General features: G+C 41.5%; 1 protein-coding gene across 1 annotated transcript in view; it reads left to right on the top strand.

Annotated features, from left to right (window-relative positions):
- Positions 1 to 23,951, top strand: part of MBP (myelin basic protein) — a 171,171-nt gene that overhangs the window by 67,447 nt on the left and 79,773 nt on the right. The window contains exon 4 of the mRNA XM_077810528.1: positions 16,198 to 16,294. Coding sequence (XP_077666654.1) covers positions 16,198 to 16,294 — 97 coding nt within the window. The remainder of the gene's footprint in view (positions 1 to 16,197; positions 16,295 to 23,951) is intronic.

Below are 23,951 nucleotides of genomic sequence, written 5' to 3'. Positions count from 1 at the left end.
CAGGAGTATAGGTCTGCCCCTGTGGTGGTAGTGGTATGCAGAACAGCTCTCTCCCACTTTCTCAGAGCTCATGGCAAAACCACAGCTGAGCCCATAGAGTGTAAGCTTTATAGACCCTGTCTATACTCGGCACTATGTAAACTAAATAATTTTCCAAGGCTCTGTGAAGCCATGGCTTATACGTAACTCGTTAATTTTAAATCTTAAGAATATATATTTTTTTCCTTTCCAAAAGTCTGATCAGAAGCTCGTTGTTAATAGGATGACTCCCACTCATCTGAGGAGCCTTGGATGATGTCCTAAAACTTTTAGTACCAAACTGCAGTTAAAGTACATTCTGGGTGTTTTCCCATATTCTAATAACTTGTTTTATTTAAACGTTAGTGACAACGAACTGTGTTGCTCATATGTTTTGGTCCAGAGTCCTGACATTTGCCTAAAAAATGTTATGGACTGCTCTTGCTGTGGGGGAAAGTCTGAGAGACCTGGCACCTTTTCTGATCACATGACTATTGGTGACACTAACGTACTGTTACCTAAGGACTGTGGTCCTGCAACTGTGCGGGAGACAGCCTCTGAGACCAGGCTGCCATGAGTTTGAGATCAAAATCTGGCTCTTATAGTTTAAACCTCCCTTTGCTCAGATTTCCTGACTACTGTGGTAGAATATCAACTGAAGTTGTTTCAGAACACAATGTTGAGGATTTGCTAGACAAAATATCTTTTTAAAATTGCTTTTTGTGTAATCTCCAGTTGAATGTGGTGGTGGGATTTAAAATGTGAAAGGTGGACTGGTCTCTTAGAAATTGATAAGATATTGCTGTTAAAATAAAAGATTCAGCAACCTGCTGTCAGTGTAAGTTAGTATATGTAGCTGTTGCTGCTGCCTAATCTTATGATTAAAGCTTTTGGGACCAGGGTTACTATCATACTTTGAATCCTTTTGTGTGTGCATAGGTAATAATGCCAGAGGAAAGTGGCTGAATTTGTGTTTGTTTACCCACTGTGTGGAGTCCTTTTGAAGCAGAGAGAGACCTTTTAGGCGGCAAAAGAATCAAAAATATGTTTTCCAAGACCAATTGTTTGCAGTTCTCTTTTCTCTTCCTTCCATACCCCTTTGAATTACAGAACAAAAAAGCATGCCCTTTTATTTTACAGTTGTATTATTCCCTTGGAATATACTCAGAACTACATTTGAGTATCTAAGGTTCATATTATCTGATGCAACTCCATTGACTTGGAGAGAGAAGAGAAGCAGAGCTACTGGCCTTCAATGGAATTTAAAAAAATTGTGTGTGTATTATTTGTTTTGGGTCCTCTGGCTATATGTGTCTCCTTTAGAAAGAATTGATCACACTAATAATGTTAAAAATCACTTTTTGACCAATCCTATTTTGGTCATATAAAAAGCAGGGAAATCAATAGCTGGTAGTTATTGAACCTGCTGAATTTATAAATAAATGGCAGGAGTTTCAAAAGTGACTTGTGATTATGGGTGCTTCTATTTTGGGGTGCCCCAAGTTGTGACATTAGAAAATGATCTGATTTTCACAAATACTGTGCATCCAATGTCTGAAAATCAGGCCCTTTCTTAGGGTGTCTTGAGTGCCTAAACACTGAGATGTCACCCAAAATCACTAGTCACTTTTGAAAATCTTAAACCTTCGCTTTTGATTGTGGAGTGTGCAGTTTTCAGTATTTTCCTCACTTGCCTATTTAAGGAAAAACAGTTCAACTCATTTATCTAAAACTGTATCCATATTGATATGAAATATGTGAGCCAAATTCTCAGTTGGTGTAAATCAGTATATAAATACTAGGGGGAAAACCTCTTTATTATAGCCAATGGAGATATTTCAGGCACTGTTCATTGTTGGAAAATGTGGAACAGAATATCATTCTTACCAATTGACATATTCCAACATGGGATATGAAAGGAAAGTAACTGTGCATTATTGTCAGCTTTTATTAATTAAAGGTAAAATGTTTGCAAAATCCTATATTTACATATTTATTTACAGTATGATTTGGATGAATTTTGATAGCGTAGAGTTCATTCCTTACTTAGGCAAAACTTTTCAGTGAAATCATGTGGATTTTTGCCCAAGTGAGGGAATCCATAGTTGAGCATTTTTCCTATGACATTACTGTAACTTGTTAGAACACTGTGGGAGGGGTTGGATCAAATAGAAATATCAAGTTAAAATAAAACATGCAGCAGATGTTTGTATTTGCTACATGCCTAAAGTTCTTCATGGCTCTCTCTGGCATAGGTATTTATTGTCTCAGGGCTTGTATAGGTTAGGAGTCAAACTTTTGTGGGTAATTACATTTTATATATATAGTCTTATCGGTGCGAAAAAACCTTTCTTGCCACATATTTATATTTTTGGGATCTCTGAAAGAATTTTCAAGGTGTTTTGTTCCATGACTGTGAAAATTGATTGAACCAGTAAAAGCAAAGTGATGACCCATGGCATCCTGTTAGCTCACCTATTTATGTTTCAGTGTCACAGCACGTGAGGTATTTTAGTCTACATTGTCCTCACACTGTGTGTGCTGCAGTTCTTAGGCACAAAAGAGAAATGGGAGCAGCTGTAAGTAGCTGTAATTTCTTAGCTATTATTGATTTGTCTCTTTGTTCTTTTTGTTCAACTTTTTGTTCTTGGGATTTTATATTGCAATTTCCTATGTCTTTTTACAAAGCCAGATCCCATTAGTCATTTTTGGACAATTTAGGCCTGAATTTTTAATGTATGGCAAACGTTAGCTCAAATAACAATTCACTTTGCTATTTTCCCCTCTTTTAATAATCCTAATGTTGAAGCTTTATCTGTTTAACTATTGCACACACACACACACTTTTAGCCTGTTCTTTTTGGATAAGGCTATTGAGAAGTTTGTGGAGTGACAATCTGGATAAATTAGGGTCCTCAGATTTCCTTGACTGCTCTCAATCCTACTTGATATTATATTTTGATTGCACTGGTCTCAGTGGTTGATGATCTCCTAGTGAAGAATAAGTGTCAGAGTCTGAATGGACATATTAGATTTAATCAGCAGCCTGCAATATACCATTGATTTGACTCTGATCCTGGCTGGAGGAAAGAGAATTGCTCTTGGTATTTGTTATTACCGTTCACAGAGATCCCAGATAGTAGTATTAAAGGCAATTGCTCATCCACTGGACGAATGCTCAGGAGCAGTTTCACAGAGTCCTTTGCTGTCATCTCTCCTGTTAAGTGTGTATGTAAGGCCACTAGAAAACATACTGAGACAATTTGGGCTGCAGTGTTATCATTCTGCTGATGACCCATGGCCTACACTTTCTTTTCATCCAATGTAGAGGGCAGAGTATTGTTATTTGGCTAAAATAAGGGCTTGCATGAGAACAGCTGACGAAGACTCAATCCAGATAAGGTGGAGAGTATGGTTGGCTAGTGGAAGCATTCAGCTGGCAGAAATGATGCCTGTCTATCCACTTGGTACAGGAGATTATCCCACTCTTTGTAAAAGAGGTTCACTTCCCCAGATACACTTGGAGACTTTTGTGACTAGAAATGCCTGTTTCCTCTTGCTTTTTTCCCAAAATAGTATGGCCATTTCTCTCTGATGTGGCCCTTGATGCACTCAATCACGTGACCTCCAAATTAGATTGCTGCAAAGTGAAGACCACTCAGTCACTATAGCTGATGCAGAACCGGGTGCTTGTTCAGTGATGTTAGTCTCAGGTCACCTATTACACTGGCACGCCAGATGTTCCACTGGCTCCCCATTCACTTTCAGATCAATATCAGCACCAGAAATTGTATCTTTAATTCCCTGTATGGTATGTGCCACTTCAGTTAAAAACAGGTGATGTGGTGCTTTTGCTCTTTTGTCCCTGGATCTGAGCATCTGTGATGGCATGTAGTGGACATGTGATTAGACTCTGCAGTGAATAGCACACTGCATCCATGCTATGATGTGTAGCTGTGCATGTCAGGCAAAGGCTTCAGCTGCTCCCCACTGCCAGAGCCTTTAACTGTGGTGAGGAAAAGATTGGGGGGGGGCAGGGGGGGAAGGCGGGGAAAGGCTACTTAAACCTATGCTGGCAGGGGGGCGGGGGCGGCGCTACCCAGGTACATACTCTGTACTACCCCAAAAGAAGCGTGCAGTTTAGTTGTAGTGTTAGTTGATGGGGGTCTCCACTCTGATCCTCAGAAAATCATGTAAAGTCTATTTATTGCTCAGTGCTATGCATGAGGGTATGATGGTGGTGGTTTGCATCTCTGCCTGTACTTGTTTAGAGCTTGAATTTCTTATGATTCAGTTGCTATTAATCAACTTCCTTTGTACGTTCTCACAATTTATGTATACAATTGAATAGATGTATGATGGGTGGTTTTCTTAAAATTCAAACAGGTTATTTAAAACAAAGCACATCTTGTGTCATGTTGAAGTCTTACCTTGTTTCAGAAAGTCACTCTTCTGTGACTAAGATACTTCCTGATTTCTTAAAACTAACATAAAAAGGGATTCCTCACAAAGAAAATATCCAGTCATTCACATAGCTATTTTTAGGCGGGGTGAGTCTGTGTAGGTGCCTCTTTTTCAATTCAGACCTGTTCCTGTGAGAATTGTAATATTTAGTATATTGGTACAGAGTGGCATAGGGCAAATACCTAGCACAATGTAAAAGAAATAAAAGAACTTGAATACAATCAGGAAATTTCTGCAAAACAGAAGAGAAAAGTCTATTTGATATAAAGACATACTTCTCTCTCTATATATATATATCTATATCTCCGCAAAAGGTTGGCATATTGGAGAAGTCAATATGCAACAGGATAATAGGGAATAGAAAGTTTGGAGGCATACTGTAGCAATGGTGGAAATTATGTCTAGAACTAACGATGAGGGGAAGCAATTTGCCTAGGAGATGGACTTCAGCAGTTTTATTGTGGCTTCTTGGTATCTTTCAGAACAAATATAATTTAAAATATATTAACTCTATCTTCCAAGGTTTGGGGAGATGTCCCTTTTCAGCATGTATCACAGCTGGTCTTTGTGGTACTATAGAGTCTGTAGTCTTTTTGTTTAGAGTCTTTTCTTTGAATTTGGGCGGTTGGTGAAATTAGCAACTGTAGCACCACAGTGTAAAACGTGGGATTTCAATGCAGTGGGGAACTGCAATTGTTAACGCTGAGGAACTTTTGTTTTGTTAAATGGTATGCTTGATGAGGTTTTTTTTCACGCACCTCATACAATGCGTTATTGATAGTGGCATTCACTGCATATACAGTGGATGTCCGTTTTGATCTGATGGACCTGATCTGAGATTTCACTGGGGGATCCTGGAACTTAGCCACATAGTGATACCATAGCTAATTAGGCTCAAGTGTGGGGCATACAAACTTTTAGAAGTGAAAATCAGACTTCCTAGTGAATGAAGAGAGAAGGAGATTGATTATACCAGTAAACTATTTGGGAATGATGGTGTGGGGGAGAATTCCAGCGAATGTGGTTTACCCACTGTTTAAAACAAATTCCATTATTTCACTTTTCCTGCAAATTATTGAGAGAGACTGAAACTCATCATGACATTGGAGGCTTTAATGATTGGCAGGAAATATCCAAATACTGAACTAAATCTGAAAGCATTAGAAATATCTTAAAAATGCAAAGCAATGGTAAGAATCTGAGACTAGAATTCTGTAAAATGGCATAAGATATCACTGAGAGAGAAATAATGTACTGGTGTGAACTCATTTAACGTTACCTTGTGTGTGTGTGGGGGGGGGGGATGGAACTTGGTCTTATGTAATATCTGTAAGAGCCTATATTCAAAGAAATGGGGGATTTTTTTGAGTTAATGATGACAGAATTTGAAAATGTAACATCTGAGTGAGTTCATTGGATAAAGAACCAGGGGAGATCTGACCACTATTTCAGGAAGGCCATCTAGAAAAAAAGATTCCTCTTGTTGCAAGTAAGACCACAATAACAATTGTGACCAAGTTTAAAACTGTTCTGTGGTCCTGGACTGTACACGTAACATTCATCACAAAACAGATGTGGGTCATCCTGAGGTTCATGGACATCTCTTTGACTGAAGCATCAGGGAACATTTTCTGGTATTCTGTGAACAGGGCTAGTATTAACAGAGACGTTTCTTCAGAAGGAACGTAATTTGGGTGTTATGGACTAGTGAGGAAAGATGGTGATAGTACTGGCAAAGAAAATAAAACTAGCATGTACAGTCTCATAAAAGTGCCAAAGTCTAGAGCTATTTATGTCCCATATAATTTCTGTAAAATGAACGTTTGTCACTGGAACCTGTTCCTCAGAAATTGCTCAGGCAATTCTCAGAAGCTTTGTGATGTATGCCTCTTCACCAACATTGTTATTTAGTGTAGAAATAGAATCTTTGGAGTCATGGCTATGTACTTGCTGGAACTCATTAGTAATACATGATTGAATCTGAGAAGGCAGTTGATTATCAACTGAAAAATGTTCAAGCTGTACTGTTAGAGATGTGGAAAATATTGAAACCAACATACTTGGAATTGCATACAGGCATTACCACAGTGCTAAATTATGTGCAGCCCTATAATTTGATTTTGAGCCAGTCAGTTTTGTATATGTACTTGTTGAAGTGGACTGTCAGGAAGGTCTTGCCAGAATGCTTCAACTGACATGTCTGGCTCAGTTAGAATTCTTGACACAAGTCACTTTTGTGGGTGTATTCTTGTTGATGCTATTGGGATGGCACAAGAATTAAATGTATTATTTGAATTCCCTGAGATAAACAAGTAAAAAGGCTGATTGATGATGAAAGATAGGGTAAAATAATAAAAAAGCAAAATACAAATTCAAAAATGATTTCTTCAGTACACTGCTGTATACAATACTAACCTTCTGAATATTCTCATCTAGTATCTGAATTCCAAAATTCATACGTTTTGGTGTTCTTTACAGAAACAAATCCTGGAGTAATCTTTCTGTGCATGAAGTGAGAGGAAAGTGTGGAGCTCTCGGGGGCAAAAAAATGGACCAAACTAATATCCATTTTGGTATAGATACAGAGCCAGCAACATAGCTACAAAATCTTGCTAAAATGAGCCAGACTGCAACTTCACTAGCACAAGAACTCCTTACATTTCCACTGGAAATAAATTGCAGCAGATGTAGCTGTGTTATACTTCATGTTTCTGTCTGTCTTTTTCTGTAGCCTCTGCAGAATGAACCTGTTCATAGCTTACACTGGTCAAAAGACATTCCTCACTGAATCAAGGAAGATTCTCAAGATCTGCACTGATAGAAGCAGAATGTTAATTCTCAAATAGCTTTATGTATTATAGTGTGGTAAATAAATGTATATCCAAAAAAGCACGGAAGTTCCATATCACTATTGGAATTGCCTAGGTTGGTTGTTTGCAAATGTCGTCATTGTCATCGTCATCCTGGCAAATCCCAAAGGGGCATGGCCTCCTTGCTGATCAAGCATCACCCAGATCCATCTCTAGCTAGGTCCTCAAGATGTGATAAATTACACCTCTGAAGCTTTTGGTGACCCTGTGATTGCCGGCCTGGTCGAGAATTCCTTTGTAAATTCACTTTGGAATTTGTTGGAATTCATTGCAAATATTTAATAATTTTTGACAATAGCCATTTTCAAAATAAAAAGTTGCTTATAAAAATAGAGAATAGTGTTCATTTACATTTAATGCATGGTGGGGTGTGACCATGGTGGGGGGCAAGGCAAGGATTCTTTTGTTGTGTGGGGGAACAAGGAGTTTAAAAAAAAATTGCTGGTGTGTGAAACTAGGAAAATATTTAACCTAAATTAAGCCTGGCTTTTATTTTGTGTACAGATTCATTGAAACTAGTTCTGCTGGAATAGATGCTTCTTTCTTTACAACTGTTTCATAATAGGGGATCATCTGAATAGTTTTCAAAGAGAGAACTCTCTTACAATTGAATCTAAATAAAGTATATTCAAGGGTTTTGGTCACTACCATCTATCATGACCCAGGGGCACTGGCTTGTGTGTTAGGGTCTTTGTAAAATTCTGGAATGAAATTTGGACTTGTTCAGGTAGGGCATAACAAATGTATATCAATTTTGTCTCAGCAATCTATGCAATTTTGCTCTTTTGTCACAGTGGAATGGAGCATGGGCACCAAGACTTTGTGTGATTGTGCATAAGTGAAGATTAAGATCCTGATTCAGGAACCCTAAGCATGTGCTTAAGTCCATCTCTGTTCAGAAAAGCACTTTAACCACATCTCAGATTTAATTCATGGAACTTAAGTATGTGCTTAAAGTTAAGCAAATATTTAAGCACCGTTCCTGAAGAGGAATGCTTTTGTGAATCAGGGCCTAAATGTTTTACCTTCTTTAAATCTCATCCTAAATGGGGGAGAGGGCTATAGGTCTTATAGTGCAATCATACAAAATAAGCATATTTTGCCCCAAAAATTGCATTTTGAATCCAACCTGAAGGTCACGGTTCACTTCAGTAGAGTTACAGTAGAGATGACTTACATAATGTGCCTTTATTTTAAAATCTACTACAAACATTTTGTGGCTGTGGATGAAGGAATCCCTCTAGGCACAGCTCAGGCAATGTGAGGGAATATGTTTTCACAGTTCTATTCATTAGAGCAGAAGGAGATGGTCGGGGGCATGTTAGGACACCAGAGTGGGTAATTAAAACAGCTGGCTAAACTAGATTTTAAATTCCTTCTCTGTAAGGGAAAAATGCTTTTAAAGCATCTGGTCCACACTGGACCATTCTGTTTCTATACAAAGCTGCAAATTTCAGTTATGCCAGTAATCAAGTTCTTTACTAAATATTCTTATAAATACTTTTATTTAAATATTATGTAAAATTTTATTTCCATGTTTGTGGAAGAAGTCCTGTCATGCAGGTGTACTTAATGGTTTCTGCTCTGCCTTGTGCTAGACTTGCATTCTTGTCCATGTCCCCGTCTAGGGCCTTATAGAGCTGATGTCTGTTGATATCAGCTGTTCATAGAACAGGTTCAGCACAAATAACAATGCAATCTCTCTTAGAATTCCCCCAACCTGGAAACCTGAGGGCCCCTTGTCACATTCTGGAGTGTAGCTGAGACCAGTGAGAGATTGTCACCACTTGTATTATAACCCTGAATGCCGCAAAATGCTTCTGCTACTTGTGGCTCCCTGCCTGGGACATACACACGACTAGCAGCCACCATGTACTCTGTGTTCGGTATGCTGTACAGCTCTGATTCAGCCAGTTTGAATCCAACAACCTGCCATCAGTTATCATACTTAACGCATTTTTTGTCTTTACCAGACATGGTTCATATTAGAAGGTGACCCCAACAGCCCCAATACTGAACTGCCCCAGACATGTGTAGTCTTGTTAGGGCTGCCAACTCTGACTTTTTCCACTGAATGCATCTGATGAAGTGAGCTGTAGCTCACAAAAGCTTATGCTCAAATAAATTGGTTAGTCTCTAAGGTGCCACAAGTACTCCTTTTCTTTTTGTGAATACAGATTAACACGGCTGCTACTCTGACTGAAGCTATTCCAGGAGATTTCCCCCCCCAAATATGACATAATATGATTTTTTTTAAATATTCTATTAAAATCTCCCGGATTGCTTTCAATAGTCACCAGGAGATCAATGCCAATTCCGGGAGACTCCAGGCCAGTCCTGGAGGGCTGGCAACCATAAGTCTTGTCCTTCTCCTGCAACATTCAGGGTATGTCTACACTACGGAATAAGGTCGAATTTATAGAAGTCGTTTTTTTAGAAATCGGTTTTATATATTCGAGTGTGTGTGTCCCCACAGAAAATGCTCTAAGTGCATTAAGTGCATTAACTCGGCGGAGCGCTTCCACAGTACTGAGGCTAGAGTCGACTTCCGGAGCGTTGCACTGTGGATAGCTATCCCACAGTTCCCGCAGTCTCCGCTGCCCATTGGAATTCTGGGTTGAGATCCCAGTGCCTGATGGGGCTAAAACATTGTCGCGGGTGGTTCTGGGTACATATCGTCAGGCCCCCCTTCCCTCCCTCCCTCCGTGAAAGCAAGGGCAGACAATCGTTTCGCGCCTTTTTTCCTGAGTTACCTGTGCAGACGCCATACCACGGTAAGCATGGAGCCCGCTCAGGTAACCGTCACCGTATGTCTCCTGGGTGCTGGCAGACGCGGTACGGCATTGCTACACAGTAGCAGCAACCCATTACCTTCTGGCAGCAGACGGTGCAGTACGACTGGTAGCCGTTCTTGTCGTGTCCGAGGTGCTTCTGGCCACGTCAGCTGGGAGCGCCTGGGCAGACATGGGCACAGGGACTAAATTTGGAGTGACTTGACCAGGTCATTCTCTTTAGTCCTGCAGTCAGTCCTATTGAACCGTCTTATGGTGAGCAGGCAGGCGATACGGATGGCTAGCAGTCGTACTGTACCATCTTCTGCCGGGCAGGCAAGAGATGAGGATGGCTAGCAGTCGTACTGTACCATCTTCTGCCGAGCAGCCATGAGATGTGGATGGCATGCAGTCCTTCTGCACCGTCTGCTGCCAGCCAAAGATGTAAAAGATAGATGGAGTGGATCAAAACAAGAAATAGACCAGATTTGTTTTGTACTCATTTGCTTCCCCCCCTCCCCTGTCTAGGGCACTCATTCCTCTAGGTCACACTGCAGTCACTCACAGAGAAGGTGCAGCGAGGTAAATCTAGCCATGTATCAATCAGAGGCCAGGCTAACCTCCTTGTTCCAATAAGAACAATAACTTAGGTGCACCATTTCTTATTGGAACCCTCTGTGAAGTCCTGCCTGAAATACTCCTTGATGTAAAGCCACCCCCTTTGTTGATTTTAGCTCCCTGAAGCCAACCCTGTAAGCCGTGATCTCAGTCGACCCTCCCTGCGTCAGAGCAACGGCAAACAATCGTGCATCTGAGTTGAGAGTGCTGTCCAGAGCGGTCACAATGGAGCACTCTGGGATAGCTCCCAGAGGCCAGTACCGTCAAATTGTGTCCACAGTACCCCAAATTCGAGCCGGCAAGGCCGATTTAAGCGCTAATCCACTTGTCAGGGGGGGAGTAAGGAAATTGATTTTAAGAGCCCTTTAAGTCGAAATAAAGGGCTTCATCGTGTGGACGGGTGCAGGTTTACATCTATTTAATGCTGCTAAATTTGACCTAAAGTCCTATTGTAGACCAGGGCTCAGAGATAATAAGATCTGTTTGCTCCTTGAAGGAGACAAAACCCACCAGCTTGCCACATTAACTGGAATTGACATTCACTTTAGTACAAACAGAGCACTGTTGGTTTAGATTAATCGTAAAACAAGTTTATTTACAAAAGAGGATAATATTTTAAGTGAGTTAAAGTATAAGAGATAAGGTTAGAAATGGTTACAAGCAAATAAAAGTGAAAACACATCTAAGTCTAGAACTAAAGCTTGCTAAATTAAATTTAAGGTTTTGTATGTAAATTGAAGTAAACAGACATTCCGTTGTTTTAGAATAGACCTGTTTAACAACTTTTGCTAAGCCAAGGCTCTCTGATTTTCAACAAGTAACATCATACAGTGGGAGTTCATAACCTTTACATATGACGTTCCTGCATATATTTACCATGGTAGTATTGGCTTGTGAGTTATCAGTTTTCAAGTGATACCCCATATGACGTTCCAGGGTGCAATCCAGGCCATTGAGGGCTGTGTCACCCCTGCCCTGTGATCTTGGGTGCCTCATGATGCTTTGCTGTTGTAGCATCCAACTTGGGCTGCTCACAGCCTGCCAGCATGCAGATCACATCCTGAGTGACTGTGTTTAACTACAGCCCTGGTCCAACAGCTCTGACCCCAGTGGCCTGTTCAGCATACACCAGTCATACTCTGGCTTCCAGTAATGTTGGTTCTTCGAGTGCTTGCTCATCTCGATTCCAAATAGGTGTGTGCGAGCCGCGTGTACATTTATTGGAAGGTTTTTCCCTTAGCGATATCCGTCTGTTCAGCTATGGAGCCCCCTGGAGTCGTGGCTTTATGGCGGTGTATATAGGCCCCTGCCAACCCGCTACCTCTTCAGTTCCTTCTTACCGCCTGGGAGGGCTGTTGGAGCTGCACTTTCCTCTTTTTACGGCAAGCGATCCCCTACTTTTTCAGGTACTTTTTTTCTTTGTACCTGTAAATAGTTAACTTAGTGTTAGTATTTCAAGTAGTTTGTAGAGTTAGATAAGTTTCTGTTGGGGTTTCACCCACTGCGTTCTCCTGTCCTAGGGACTGGGGCATGCCTCTGTCTCACGGGTTCAAACCATGCGGGTCCTGCCAGAAGCCTATGCCCAGGGCAGCAGTGTATTAACGCCTAGGCCAACTAATTTGCCCCCATTCACCACCCCCTCCCTGCCCCTATTCGTCCCCTTCCCCAAATCCCTGCCCTGGCCCCGCCTCCTCTTCTGAGCGTGCCACGTTCCCCCCCTCGTTTCCCCCCTCCTTCGCGAAGCTGTTTCGCACACAAGCACTGGCAGGGAATGGGGAGAAGCAGGACCCAGTGGCACGTTCAGGGGAGGAGGCGGAGATGGAGTTGGAGCGGAGGTGAGCTGGGGCAGGGGTGGGGGGCGGCAATTATTTCAGGGCCTATGGGCGGCAAAATCTTTAATCCGCCACTGGCCCAAGGGCGATCTGCACGACTCTTTCTTAAAGTGGTGGGCCTCCCCAGCCGGCACAGCTTGTGTCGGACCCCAAGCCCGGCACTTTGATTCAGAGTGCACTGGCCTCTATGAGAGAGACCGTGGCACTGAAAAAGGACTCTGGGTGCAGAGATCCTCTGCACTGCCACTCCCCAGCACTGAAGACCTCCACCACGGCTAACCGGCAGCGCTCGCACTTCTCAGTGCCCCGCAAGAACCAGAAGAGAGCTGAGAGGGGGTGTTCACCCACAATTAGAGCAGGAGAGTGAAAACAGGTGAGAAGAGAGAGAGAACCACCTGGGATGTTTATGCCCATCAATTTTATAGTTCAGTCACCCTTTGAAATGCATTTTCCTGCGAGTGACCCCAAGAGAAAGTTCTTTCAAGCTGAGAGCAAGAAGGGAGGAGGCTTCAGGCTGTTTCTTTTCACCTATGTATGCTTCAGTGCAGATTTTCTTTGTTCTTTCTTTCCCCGCTTGCTGTCTGAGGATTCTGTCTACAGCTTAAGTGCACACACATCCCATTAAGACATGCTTGACTAGTTCTTCCTACATGGGGCTGCATGGGTTCAAACATGTGCCACCAGCATCATTCAGAGAGAATTCATAACTTTACGTATAATGTTGCTGCATGCATTCCACCATGATGATATTGGCTGGTACATTATTAGTTTTCAAATGATACCTCCCAAAGCATATTTTGTGCAAGATTATTACAGTAGAATGTAAGGTGAGAGTACAGGATGCTTTGAATCACACTCATGCATAGTCAGTCCTTGGCATATCTGTTGAGACTGTCGAGATGCAAATTGGAATATGGGAATCAGTCTACTAGGAATTTAGATACATTCCATCAGCTTGTTTCATATTAGCCACTGAGAAGTCGTCAGATTATACTTCATTATTACTGACCTGTGCCAAAGCTGGTGTCCTCAAAGTGAAGTATCCTGTGTCTAATTAATTACTAATCCTGTGAATCATCCAGTTCTTTATATTGAATAGTATTCTCAGTGATCAGCTATTTGAGTAGTTTAATACGGTCTACTCTTAAAAATTAGGGTAAAAGCCTTTTGATGTTTTTCTCTCTTCTCTTTTTAGCTCTTAATAAACCCTTTCCAGAAATACTTAATACTGCATTAGTCATTTTGGGCCCTTTTCCAAATATTTGATTATGCATGCCAGACTTCCTATCTGCATGCATCTGTTTTGAGTACCTGACTGGTATATACAATGTCAGTACACAATGCTATAAGCTGGATGTTTGTGATTGTCATTATTATTACTTAGCAGTCAGTGAGGAACATAGTAATGAGGTTGGCATGGGAACTGAATGCACAGCATGCTCCCATTACAGAACTGTCAGTTTTAAAAGCTGTTAAACTAATCTTAAGGTGAACACTTTGTAAAGTTCACACATAAAATGAACAAGTTTTGCTAAATTTCCTAAATACATATAGAATTTCTTCTTGCTGTTTTGAGATCTCTTGTTAAACCTGATAAAACTGGTTATCAATGAAAAATGAGCTGTATTTGGCTAGTCTCACTCCTTATTAACAGTTTGTATTTCAGTAGCATCCAGAGACCTCCATCTTGATGAGGGCCCCATTGTATTAGGTTCTGTAGAAGCATGGAAGAAAACATGGGGGAAATCCTGGTATTATTTTAGTTAATGTGAGTTTTGCCGTCGACTGACTTCACTGGGGTCAGGATTTCTCACATGATTTAAGCCCTAAAGAGTTTACAGTCTAAATGGACAAGAAAAACAAATAGGGTATGTCTACACTGCATACTAAGCCCAGGCTCCCCTTCCCTCCATATATAAATCAGGCAGACTCGGGTCAGCAGGCACTCAGGGTCTGGATCCTGTGTCCCTGCTAACTGGGTGGATCAGAGCCTGTGTCCCACTGTGACTTGTGTCCAAGCCCTGTCATTTTGTGGTGCGTCTGCAGCTCAAGTTGCAGACCCAAGTCAGAAGGTCTATGTAGTGAGGTATGGATGCATTAGCACATCTGTGAGACCTGGGCCCTGCATTTGTTAGCCCAGTTTACAATGTAGTGTGGACACTCAAGCATTGGCTTGGAAACACTGAGGGTATGGACATCCGTGGCTGGCCCGTACCAGCTGACTTGTGCTATGGGGCTCAGGCTAAGAGGCGGTTTAATGGTGGTGTAGACTTTCGGACTCGGGCTCTAGCATGAGCTCTGGGACCCTCCCACCTCACAAGGTCCTAGAGCCCAGGCCCCAGCTGGAGCCCGAACGTATGCACCACAGTTAAACAGCCTGAGCCCTGAGAGCCTGAGTCAGTTGGATCGGGGCAGCCGCAGGTTTTTTTTTAACTGCGGTGTAGACATACCCTTCATCCACAAGCTTGGGCTCTGTGGACCCGGGTTTATGGTGCTGTGTAGATATACTCCTAGTAATGGACAAAATCTATGCAGAATGTCAAAGGTCCATATATTCCTAGTTACTGTGTGTGGTGGTTTCCTCCCCAAGCCATCCCCTTATCCCTCATGTTCTCCCCTCTGTCCAGATGTCTCAGTGCCTGGCTCAGCAGCCTTCTTCCATTCGGACCACACCCAGAAATGGACTCTGGGCTCTGTATATGTGAAGGGGGTGTAGCGGGGAAGAAGCAGCCAGTAAGTAGGTGCCTATTGAATGACTGACTGCAAGGGTCTGGTAGTGTTACCGCAAGTCTCCTTGTGTGCTCACAAGCATGGGCTCTTTGTGGAGCACAGGGAGTGTGCATTTTCCCCAAATCCAGCCCCCTTGTGTGGTGCAGAACTGTACTGGTTCCATCATTGAAGACTCACTGTCACGGTGGCGGGGATGAAAGGCATGTGACATCACATATTACAATTGTATAAATACTATTATCAATATTGCTGTTTATTTGTATCACAATGTGACGTAGAGGCCCTAAACAGACTGAGGTCCTGTGGTGCTAGGTCCTGCCCGGACTTAAAGGAAGAGAGAGTACCTGTCTCAAAGAGCGTGTAATTTTAGTTTGACAGTATATAACATTGAATTGCAGAACTAGCAAAGGGGGGGTGAAGACAAGTAATGCAAGCATGTTGCTGACAGTAACCATAACTAACTAAAATGGCTTCCAATGAAGGTAGTGGGAGAAAAAAAATTCTTTATAAAATAATCCCTAGTGAAAATGCAGAGCAGATGCATCAATTTGGGTTTACCACCACATAATTAGAAAGGGACAGAAAGAAGGGAAGCTTCCAGTGAGCTATTAGATTGCCCCAAACTCATGAAAATAGTAAAATTCTGTTTTTTCTGTGGTTTATTTTCTATACATCTGTATATATGCATGCATGTGCATGAAATTATAAAAGCACTGTTTCATCATTTACATAAGAACATATCCATTTCATAAAAAAACATATTTAAGAGAAATATTTGTTTCAGAGGGTTTTGGGTTTTCTGTTTTGGTTGTCTTTTTCTGATGAATAATGTCAATAATATTCCTTGCAGTTGCTACCTCAAATGGTATATCTAAAGAAGTATTTGTGTTACAGGAGACAAAAGTGGAGGAAGTGGAGGAAACTGAAAATAAAGGAAGCCCCGAAGCAGCCAGACTACCCAAGCAATCCTCAGAAGATAATGAAGTGTTTGGTATGTATCTGAAGAACTGGAAAATAAAGCTTGCACTGTAGTACAGTTTACATAGTAAGAGTGCACTACTGTTGGTTTAAAGAAATCACTCATTTTTTCAGAGTAACAGCCGTGTTAGTCTGTATTCGCAAAAAGAAAAGGAGTACTTGTGGCACCTTAGAGACTAACCAATTTATTTGAGCATGAGCTTTCGTGAGCTACAGCTCACTTCATCGGATGCATACCGTGGAAACTGCAGAAGGCATTATATACACACAGAGACCATGAAACAAACTTTCATGAAACTTTCATGGTCTCTGTGTGTATATAAGGTCTTCTGCAGTTTCCACGGTATGCATCCGATGAAGTGAGCTGTAGCTCACGAAAGCTCATGCTCAAATAAATTGGTTAGTCTCTAAGGTGCCACAAGTACTCCTTTTCTTTTTACTCATTTTTTCATAGCTTTTGCTGAGATAGTATTAGAGCATGCTTACAGATCTTTCTTATAATAAATATTTTCTCCTGCTTCAAGACTCTGATTTGGAAAAGAAACAATGGTTTTGTGACAGTGTAAGTCCATTAAAGCCAGTGATGATAATAGCATGGAGAATGATGTCAAAGGTTTTTAGCCAATGGATCTGTGGGCAGCACTGCTTTCTAGAGCAGGAACTTTAGGAATCTGGGAAAATTAAGGCAGCCTTACTACTCCAGTTTTAAGAATTTTGGACAGTTCTTGAATTCATTATTCCCAGGGTTCAAAAGGAGTAGAAACTGAGTAACTAACTGTTTCTTTTACTAAATGTGGAAACGATGCATTTGATAATTTAAACCTGCAGTGGATAAAATTAATTTTCAGAGTCAATTCTTTAGTTCACTGTAAAGTCCTCTGAAGACCGGCACATCTATTTTCAGGGTGTATTACTGCTATTGATGCTCCCAGCTTTCCTCTTCTATGCCATCTATGGTTTCGGGACTTCCCTAGAGAGTTTCATATAGGGGGAAAAAAACATGCAAGGAGGGGTTAATATATGAAAATAAATTCTGTCTCAGTGTGTGTTTGGTTCTCTCTATACTTGTTTATTGATGGAACAGATGCAAAATTAATCCTGTGTTCCTATCATCTTAGTTTAAGAATCCCATATAGCCCTTGTAATGCTTGTGCAGTCCTATGGTGTGCATGTTTGTCTTATGTTTAAGTTAATTTTGTTACACACTATCAAGCCATTCTATTGGGGCTGGAACTTAGTGCTGATTAGTCAGTCATTGCTGGCTTACTAGGGATATGAGAGTAGTGCTGAGTGTATTCTAGTGGATCCAAGTGCTCTTGGAGAGAACTCCTTGGAATAGGTCAGTACATGAGATGCCTGGAAAATGTAGCTAATAAAATTAGCCACACCTGTAGCTGGGGGAAGAGATTTCTGAGCAAAGCCTCGAGTGTATTCAACATAAATCAGTGAGCTAAAAAGAGCGGGCCACACCGTTTAGTTTAAAGAAACTTTTTTGTATTTATTCAGGTGTCAGCTGTTTGTTTTTTTGTTCCTCCCTTTTCCCCACCCCAAGAATTAAAGTCAGCTTATTTTTTAAAGGTCCGATCAAAATTTACAAACACAGTTGTTTGCATCCTGTATTCTGGCTTTCCAAGAGCCAAAAGGGCTGCTTCTCTCATTAAGGAAGGGAAAATGAAGAAATAATTTAGAACATCCAGTGTACTTGTACTCATGCATGTTAATTCACATCACTCATTATGGGACATGTAGGAATAAGGGGCAAATACCCATAATAGACATCCTGTTGTACAATACAAAAGTCTGCAAGAGTAACTATCTTTTTACCCAAAGTTGCTGTGAGGGTGTGCTAATATGTTACAACATATAACATAAATTACTGTTACATTTAATGGTGCCATATAAATTAGATATCTATGAAATATATATAAATCTTTGATTCACAATTCGTAAGCTGTTGTTCTTCTGTTTAACCCAAACTCTGATGGCACCCAAAATTACCAGTTACTTTTGAAATATATATGCATATGGCCAAGATTTTTCCAAAAGAATCAGGTAATTTTGGGTACCACAACTTCTGTATGCCAGACTTTGATGTACCTTGAAGGATCCTGATTTTCAGAATTTGCTGAGCACCTGCCCTCTGGAATTGGGCCTTTTGAAGATTTCTGCAGATAGACACCTGAAAACTCGAAGCACCCAAAAACTACTAGTCACTTCTGAAAATATTAGCCATATACCTTGAATAGAACTTCTGTTTAAAAAAATGCATTCAGTTGTATCTTGTTCTTTCTGTTCTGTTTAGATCTGTATTATTGGTTGTTTGCCTTTATTTTATTGTTCGTATAAAGGCATATAAAGGCATGTCTGAGTGACTTGCAACTCCCATTTAAATTATCCTCCGAATGGCCCCCCATTTTCTACGTGTTTCTCTTGCACTTGTGGACCTGTTATAAACAACTATAGAGAGTAAAATAGAGTCTTTGGAGACTTAGTCTTGTACAATGTTATAAGAGTTTGTGGCGCTTACAGCTTGATTGAATTCATCTGCTCTTGGGGAAGAAGTGCGAATTAAGGGAAGCAGCGTGGTGTATAGGGGACTTAACTGGGAGCCAAGAAACCTGGGTGCTCTTCTAGCTCTGCCACTGACCTTTTGTGTGGCTTTGGATAAGTCACTCGACTATCTGCCTTCATTTCTGCTCCCACCGTTGATCTGCCTCATCTTCAAGATGGAACAGGAACGCCTCCCATTATATATTGGGGCCATAATCCAGTTGGGCTGTTCACACTGGCCAGATGAAGAAGGCAAACAATGTTGCAGCCTTTCAAAGTCTTGTTTCCCAGAAGCTTGGAAGAAATTTTGGCAGACAAATTTCCTTCCTTGGAATTATATAGAAGCTTGATTCCTCTCTGCACCTTCCGAATGGAGACCAATTTCTAAAATGCATAATACAGTCCTTAGAAAATAATAATAAAAAAGACAACATCCTAGGGTGTGTTTTCCCTGTGTCTGTCATTCTGTGTTTTTAAATATTTAGGTTACAAACTCTTAACATTTCTTTTACTCCCACAACTTTAAATCTAACCTTTATTTCTTGTCTATATGCCCTACTAATCATAGAAATGTAGGGCTGCAAGAGACCTAGAGAGGTTTTCTGGTTCAGCTCCCTGTGTGGAGGCAGGACCAAGTATATCTAGACCATCCATGACACGTGTTTGTCTAATCTGTTCTTTAAAACCTCCAGTAATGGGGATTCCACAACCTCCCTTGGAAGCCTATTCCATAACTTAGCTACCCTAATAGTTAGAAAGCTGTTCCCAATATCTGACCTAAATCTCCTTTGCTGTGGATTAAGCTGGTTTTGTCTTGTCCTGTCTTCAATGAACTTGGAGAACAGTGGATCACAGTCCTCTCTGTAGCAGCCCTTAACATATTTGAAGACTCTTATCAGGTCCCCCTCAGTCTTCTTTTCTTAAGATTAAACATGACTAGTTTTTGTAACCTTTTTTCATGAGTCAGGTCTTTTAAATTTTTGTTGCGTATTGGTGGCGCACTCTGAACGAAGGACTGAAGTTTAGTTTTAATACGCAGTCTTGCATCTGAGTGTTTGCTTGGAGGGACCACATGGCAGCAGGAGCCCCACAGGAACTTTGACAGAATTCTTCCTCCGAGGGAGTTTGAACACCTTTGCCACCTTTTTGAAAGGATGCAACATGTAACTCCTAGCCAGTTCTCTTCCCCCATGGCCTCGGCCTCATCCCACCATTTCTATCACCTATAGCAGTGGTCCCCAAACTGTAGCCCCCTATAAGGGCATGGAGGAACATTTTGGCAGGGTGCAGTGGGGCCCGGGCCAGCCCCCACTGGGGTCAGGGAGGGAGCGCCACCCAACCCCACTCTGCTCCCAGCTCTACTCCAACCAGAGCCCCACTCTCCAGCTGCAGCCCCAGCCTCGGCTCCTGGCTTGGCTGTTGGCCCTGACCATGGCCCGGCTGCGGCTCTGCTCCCAGCTCTGGCCTTGGCCCCAGCTCCAGCCCCAGCCTTGGCTCCCTTACCCCGGCCATGCCCCCTCTCCTGGCCCTGGTTCCTGACTGTGACTCTTGTGGGGGAGGGTGCAGACAGGAGTAAGGGGTGGTACAATGTGAAAAGTTTGGGGACCACTGACCTGTAAAGAGGCTAGAACAATCGCTGGCCCTAGCAAGAAACTGTAGCATTGATCCCTTATGGTTGACTCCACGGGAATGAATGGGTGTGGGGCCCCTTTCACCTCCTCCCATTTGTACACAGATGTAGAGCCTGCCACGTTCTGACTTCAGACAGGTCGTTCCGAAATCATAGGTTGGCATTTATAAATCAGCCACAAGGGAGCAGTAATTGCCTTTCCCCTGGAGAGTCCAAGTACACAATCTAATATCATTTAAAGCATTGGATTAGTGACTTGGGGTTTCTGTGTTCTAGGTTCCCCTTCTCTAAAACAATACATATATTTTGTTACACTAGACTAGACAGCATTATGTTTAACCTGGAAAGTAGAGAATGTTCTATACCCTTTATAGCATTTGACGTACAGGATTGTTATGACAGAAATGCAGTAATTTAAGTGAAGAGTTAAGAGAAACCTTTTGTGGTAGTTCAAACATTTTTAGTTTTCCATAAATATTTGATTCTCTAGAAGGTTGAGTTAGCTTGAATTTGGCTGGCCAAATACTATGTGATCTGAAGTCTTTTTGTTTCATTGATCCTTGTCAGTTGGGCTTTAGACATGGGAGGGATAGGAGACTACACTGAACTCCTTGGTTGATAATCCACTGCTGGGAATGGATAAGGTTCAGTTTTGTTCTATCTGTTGGGCATTCATATCAAAACGGTTCTATCAGCAGTCATTTGCAGAGCCCAGTGGTGCTTTACATTCCTTCCAGTCAGAAATTACTCTGAGAGTGGTTATTCTTTATTCACTTATCTTATGGTAGTGCTGAAATGCCTCCATCAGCATTGAGGCCCTGTCGTGCTGAGCACTGATCTCCATAAATAGAGATAGATGTGGTCCGTGTTGCAGAGGGCTTACCTTACAGGTAGGGTGACTGCTGCAGTACTCCAACATCTATTGTGGATGTTGCAGGTGTATGTATTGGGGCCCCAGAGCTGCAGCAGGCTTTTGTTGAACAGTGAGTCAACCACAATAGGGAAACTTTCAAAAATGTCCATAATTTAATGAACATATGTGTCTCAGGCAAGTTATGGAGTCTACCTGAAATGTTGACTTAAATGCTCTTTTATGGTGATCTGCAGAGTTTCATCTTCTCATGCAACTACTTAACATGTTGTATAAAGCCAGACTGACAGCTTTTTGGAGGTGTACTACCCTGAGTACACCTATTCTGTTGCACACTCTATCTCTTTTCGTATTCAACCTAGATAATGTGGTCTCTTTGTATTTGAGCCAGCCAATAGGAAAGCTATCTTGAAATGAAAGTTCAGTACACATAAGATGTGGGGTAATGGCAAACATATGGAAAAACTGACCAGGAAGTGACTGCTCGTTTAAGTTCTAATGACTGAGTAGCTTCAGGGTCTTATTCAGTCCATACTCTTTAGAATTCCTGGGTGAAAACAGTGGCACAAAATGCCTTTAATCATTTGCTGGCCAGGTTTCTGTGGACTTTGCTCTCCAATATGACTCTCTGTCACCTCTAGGTTAGACTGAAATGCATTGTACTGGTGGGTTTTCCCTTGGCCTCAGCTTGCAAAGAATTAGAATTGAGCGAAAACCAGAATTTCTATCTTGGGGAAAATTCTGATATTTTGACATTTGTTTTCAATGTAGGATGAAAAGTCAAAATTTTGACATTTTGTTGTCAAACAAAAAGTTTAAGAAAAAAATCATTTTGGAAATGTCAAAACAAAACATTTTTATGTTCCTGAATCAAAACATTTGACTTGGGTTTGTTGCGAAAAATCAAAATGTTTTTTTCCTAGTCAGTTCAGAATTAAACTGTATCTGCCTAAAGTGCCATGGTGTCTCACTGGAGTTTTAGTTCAGGAGTTGCATTCCCCTAATCTTTCCTAAGGGCCAGGCTCCCTGGTTGGACTGTATCTCCCAGGGTCCACTGTGATCATGTGACTCCCCTGTTGCCATATGGCTCTGTCAGAAATATTTCAGGGTCAAGCCTAACTGCAACAAAACATTTCATTTTGATCCTCATGGAAAACTGAAAAATTATGGTTTTAGAGTAACAGCCGTGTTAGTCTGTATTTGCAAAAAGAAAAGGAGTACTTGTGGCACCTTAGAGACTAACCAATTTATTTGAGCATGAGCTTTCGTGAGCTACATGCATCCGATGAAGTGAGCTGTAGCTCACGAAAGCTCATGCTCAAATAAATTGGTTAGTCTCTAAGGTGCCACAAGTACTGCTTTTCTTTTTGAAAAATTATGGCTCAATTTGAAATTTCACCAGGGAAAATTTGAATTTTATGGAAGCTACATGTGCCATTAAAAAAAAAAATCATTTTGACAGAAAATTCCCAGTCAACTCTACCAAAAACATGGTTGCCCACCTATAAAGTGGGGCGGCCTGATAATGTAAGCATGTAACACCTATTCTCCTTGGCGTGTGCTACCTTCCTGTTTATTTCTGAGTACAGTTTAATTATTTATATGTAAAACCCTACATGTCTTGAGAACCTGCTCTCTGTACAATGCTTCTCCTTCTACCATGAGGCAATTACATTTGGCTGGAATGTTCTTATTGCCTCTTTTTCAGGGTTAAACTCCAAGCCAGATGGTCATACATTCTAAGGGGGGATATGATAGAGGTCTATAAAATCCTGACTGATGTGGAGAAAGTAAATAAGGAAGTGTTATTTACTCCTTCTCATAACACAGGAACTAGGGGTCACCAAATGAAATTAATAGACAGCTGGTTTAAAACAAACAAAAGGAAGTATTTTTTCACACAATGCACAGTCAACCTGTGGAACTCCTTGCCAGAGGATATTGTGAAGGCCAAGACTATAACAGGGTTAAAAAAAGAACTAGATAAATTCATGGAGGATAGGTCCATCAATGGCTATTAGCTATGATGGCAGGGATGGTGTCCCTAGCCTCTGTTTGCCAGAACCTGGGAATGGGCGATAAGAAATGGATCACTTGGTGATTACCTGTTCTGTTCATTCCCTCTGGGGCACCTGACATTGGCCACTGTTGGAAGACAGGATACTGAGCTAGAGGGACCTTTGGTCTGACCCAGTGTGGCCATTCTAATGTGCCCATCTCTGAAACACAGTCCTGCTTGAGCTTCACCAAAGCCCAAGTTGAGCAGATTTCTGGGTACAATACATAAAAATATAAGAACGTTCATACTGGGTCAGACCAACAGTCCATCTAGCCCAGTATCCTGTGTTCCATCAGTGGCCACTGTCGGATGCTTCAGAGGGAATGAACAGAACAGGGTAATTATCGAGAGATCCATCCTCTGGCAGTCAGAAACCTAGGGACACCCAGAGTATGGGGTTGCATCCCTGACCATCTTGGCTAATAGCCATTGATAGACATATCCTCTATGAACTTATTTTAATTTTTTCTGAATCCAGTTATAATTGGGCCTTCACAACTTTCTGGCAAGGTTACAGGTGTGAAGTACTTCCTTATGTTTGTTTTAAACCTGCTATTAGT

The sequence above is a fragment of the Eretmochelys imbricata genome, chromosome 2, assembly GCF_965152235.1.
Source record: "Eretmochelys imbricata isolate rEreImb1 chromosome 2, rEreImb1.hap1, whole genome shotgun sequence".
NCBI lineage: Eukaryota > Metazoa > Chordata > Testudines > Cheloniidae > Eretmochelys > Eretmochelys imbricata.
This window is presented reverse-complemented; position numbering and strand designations above follow the sequence as displayed.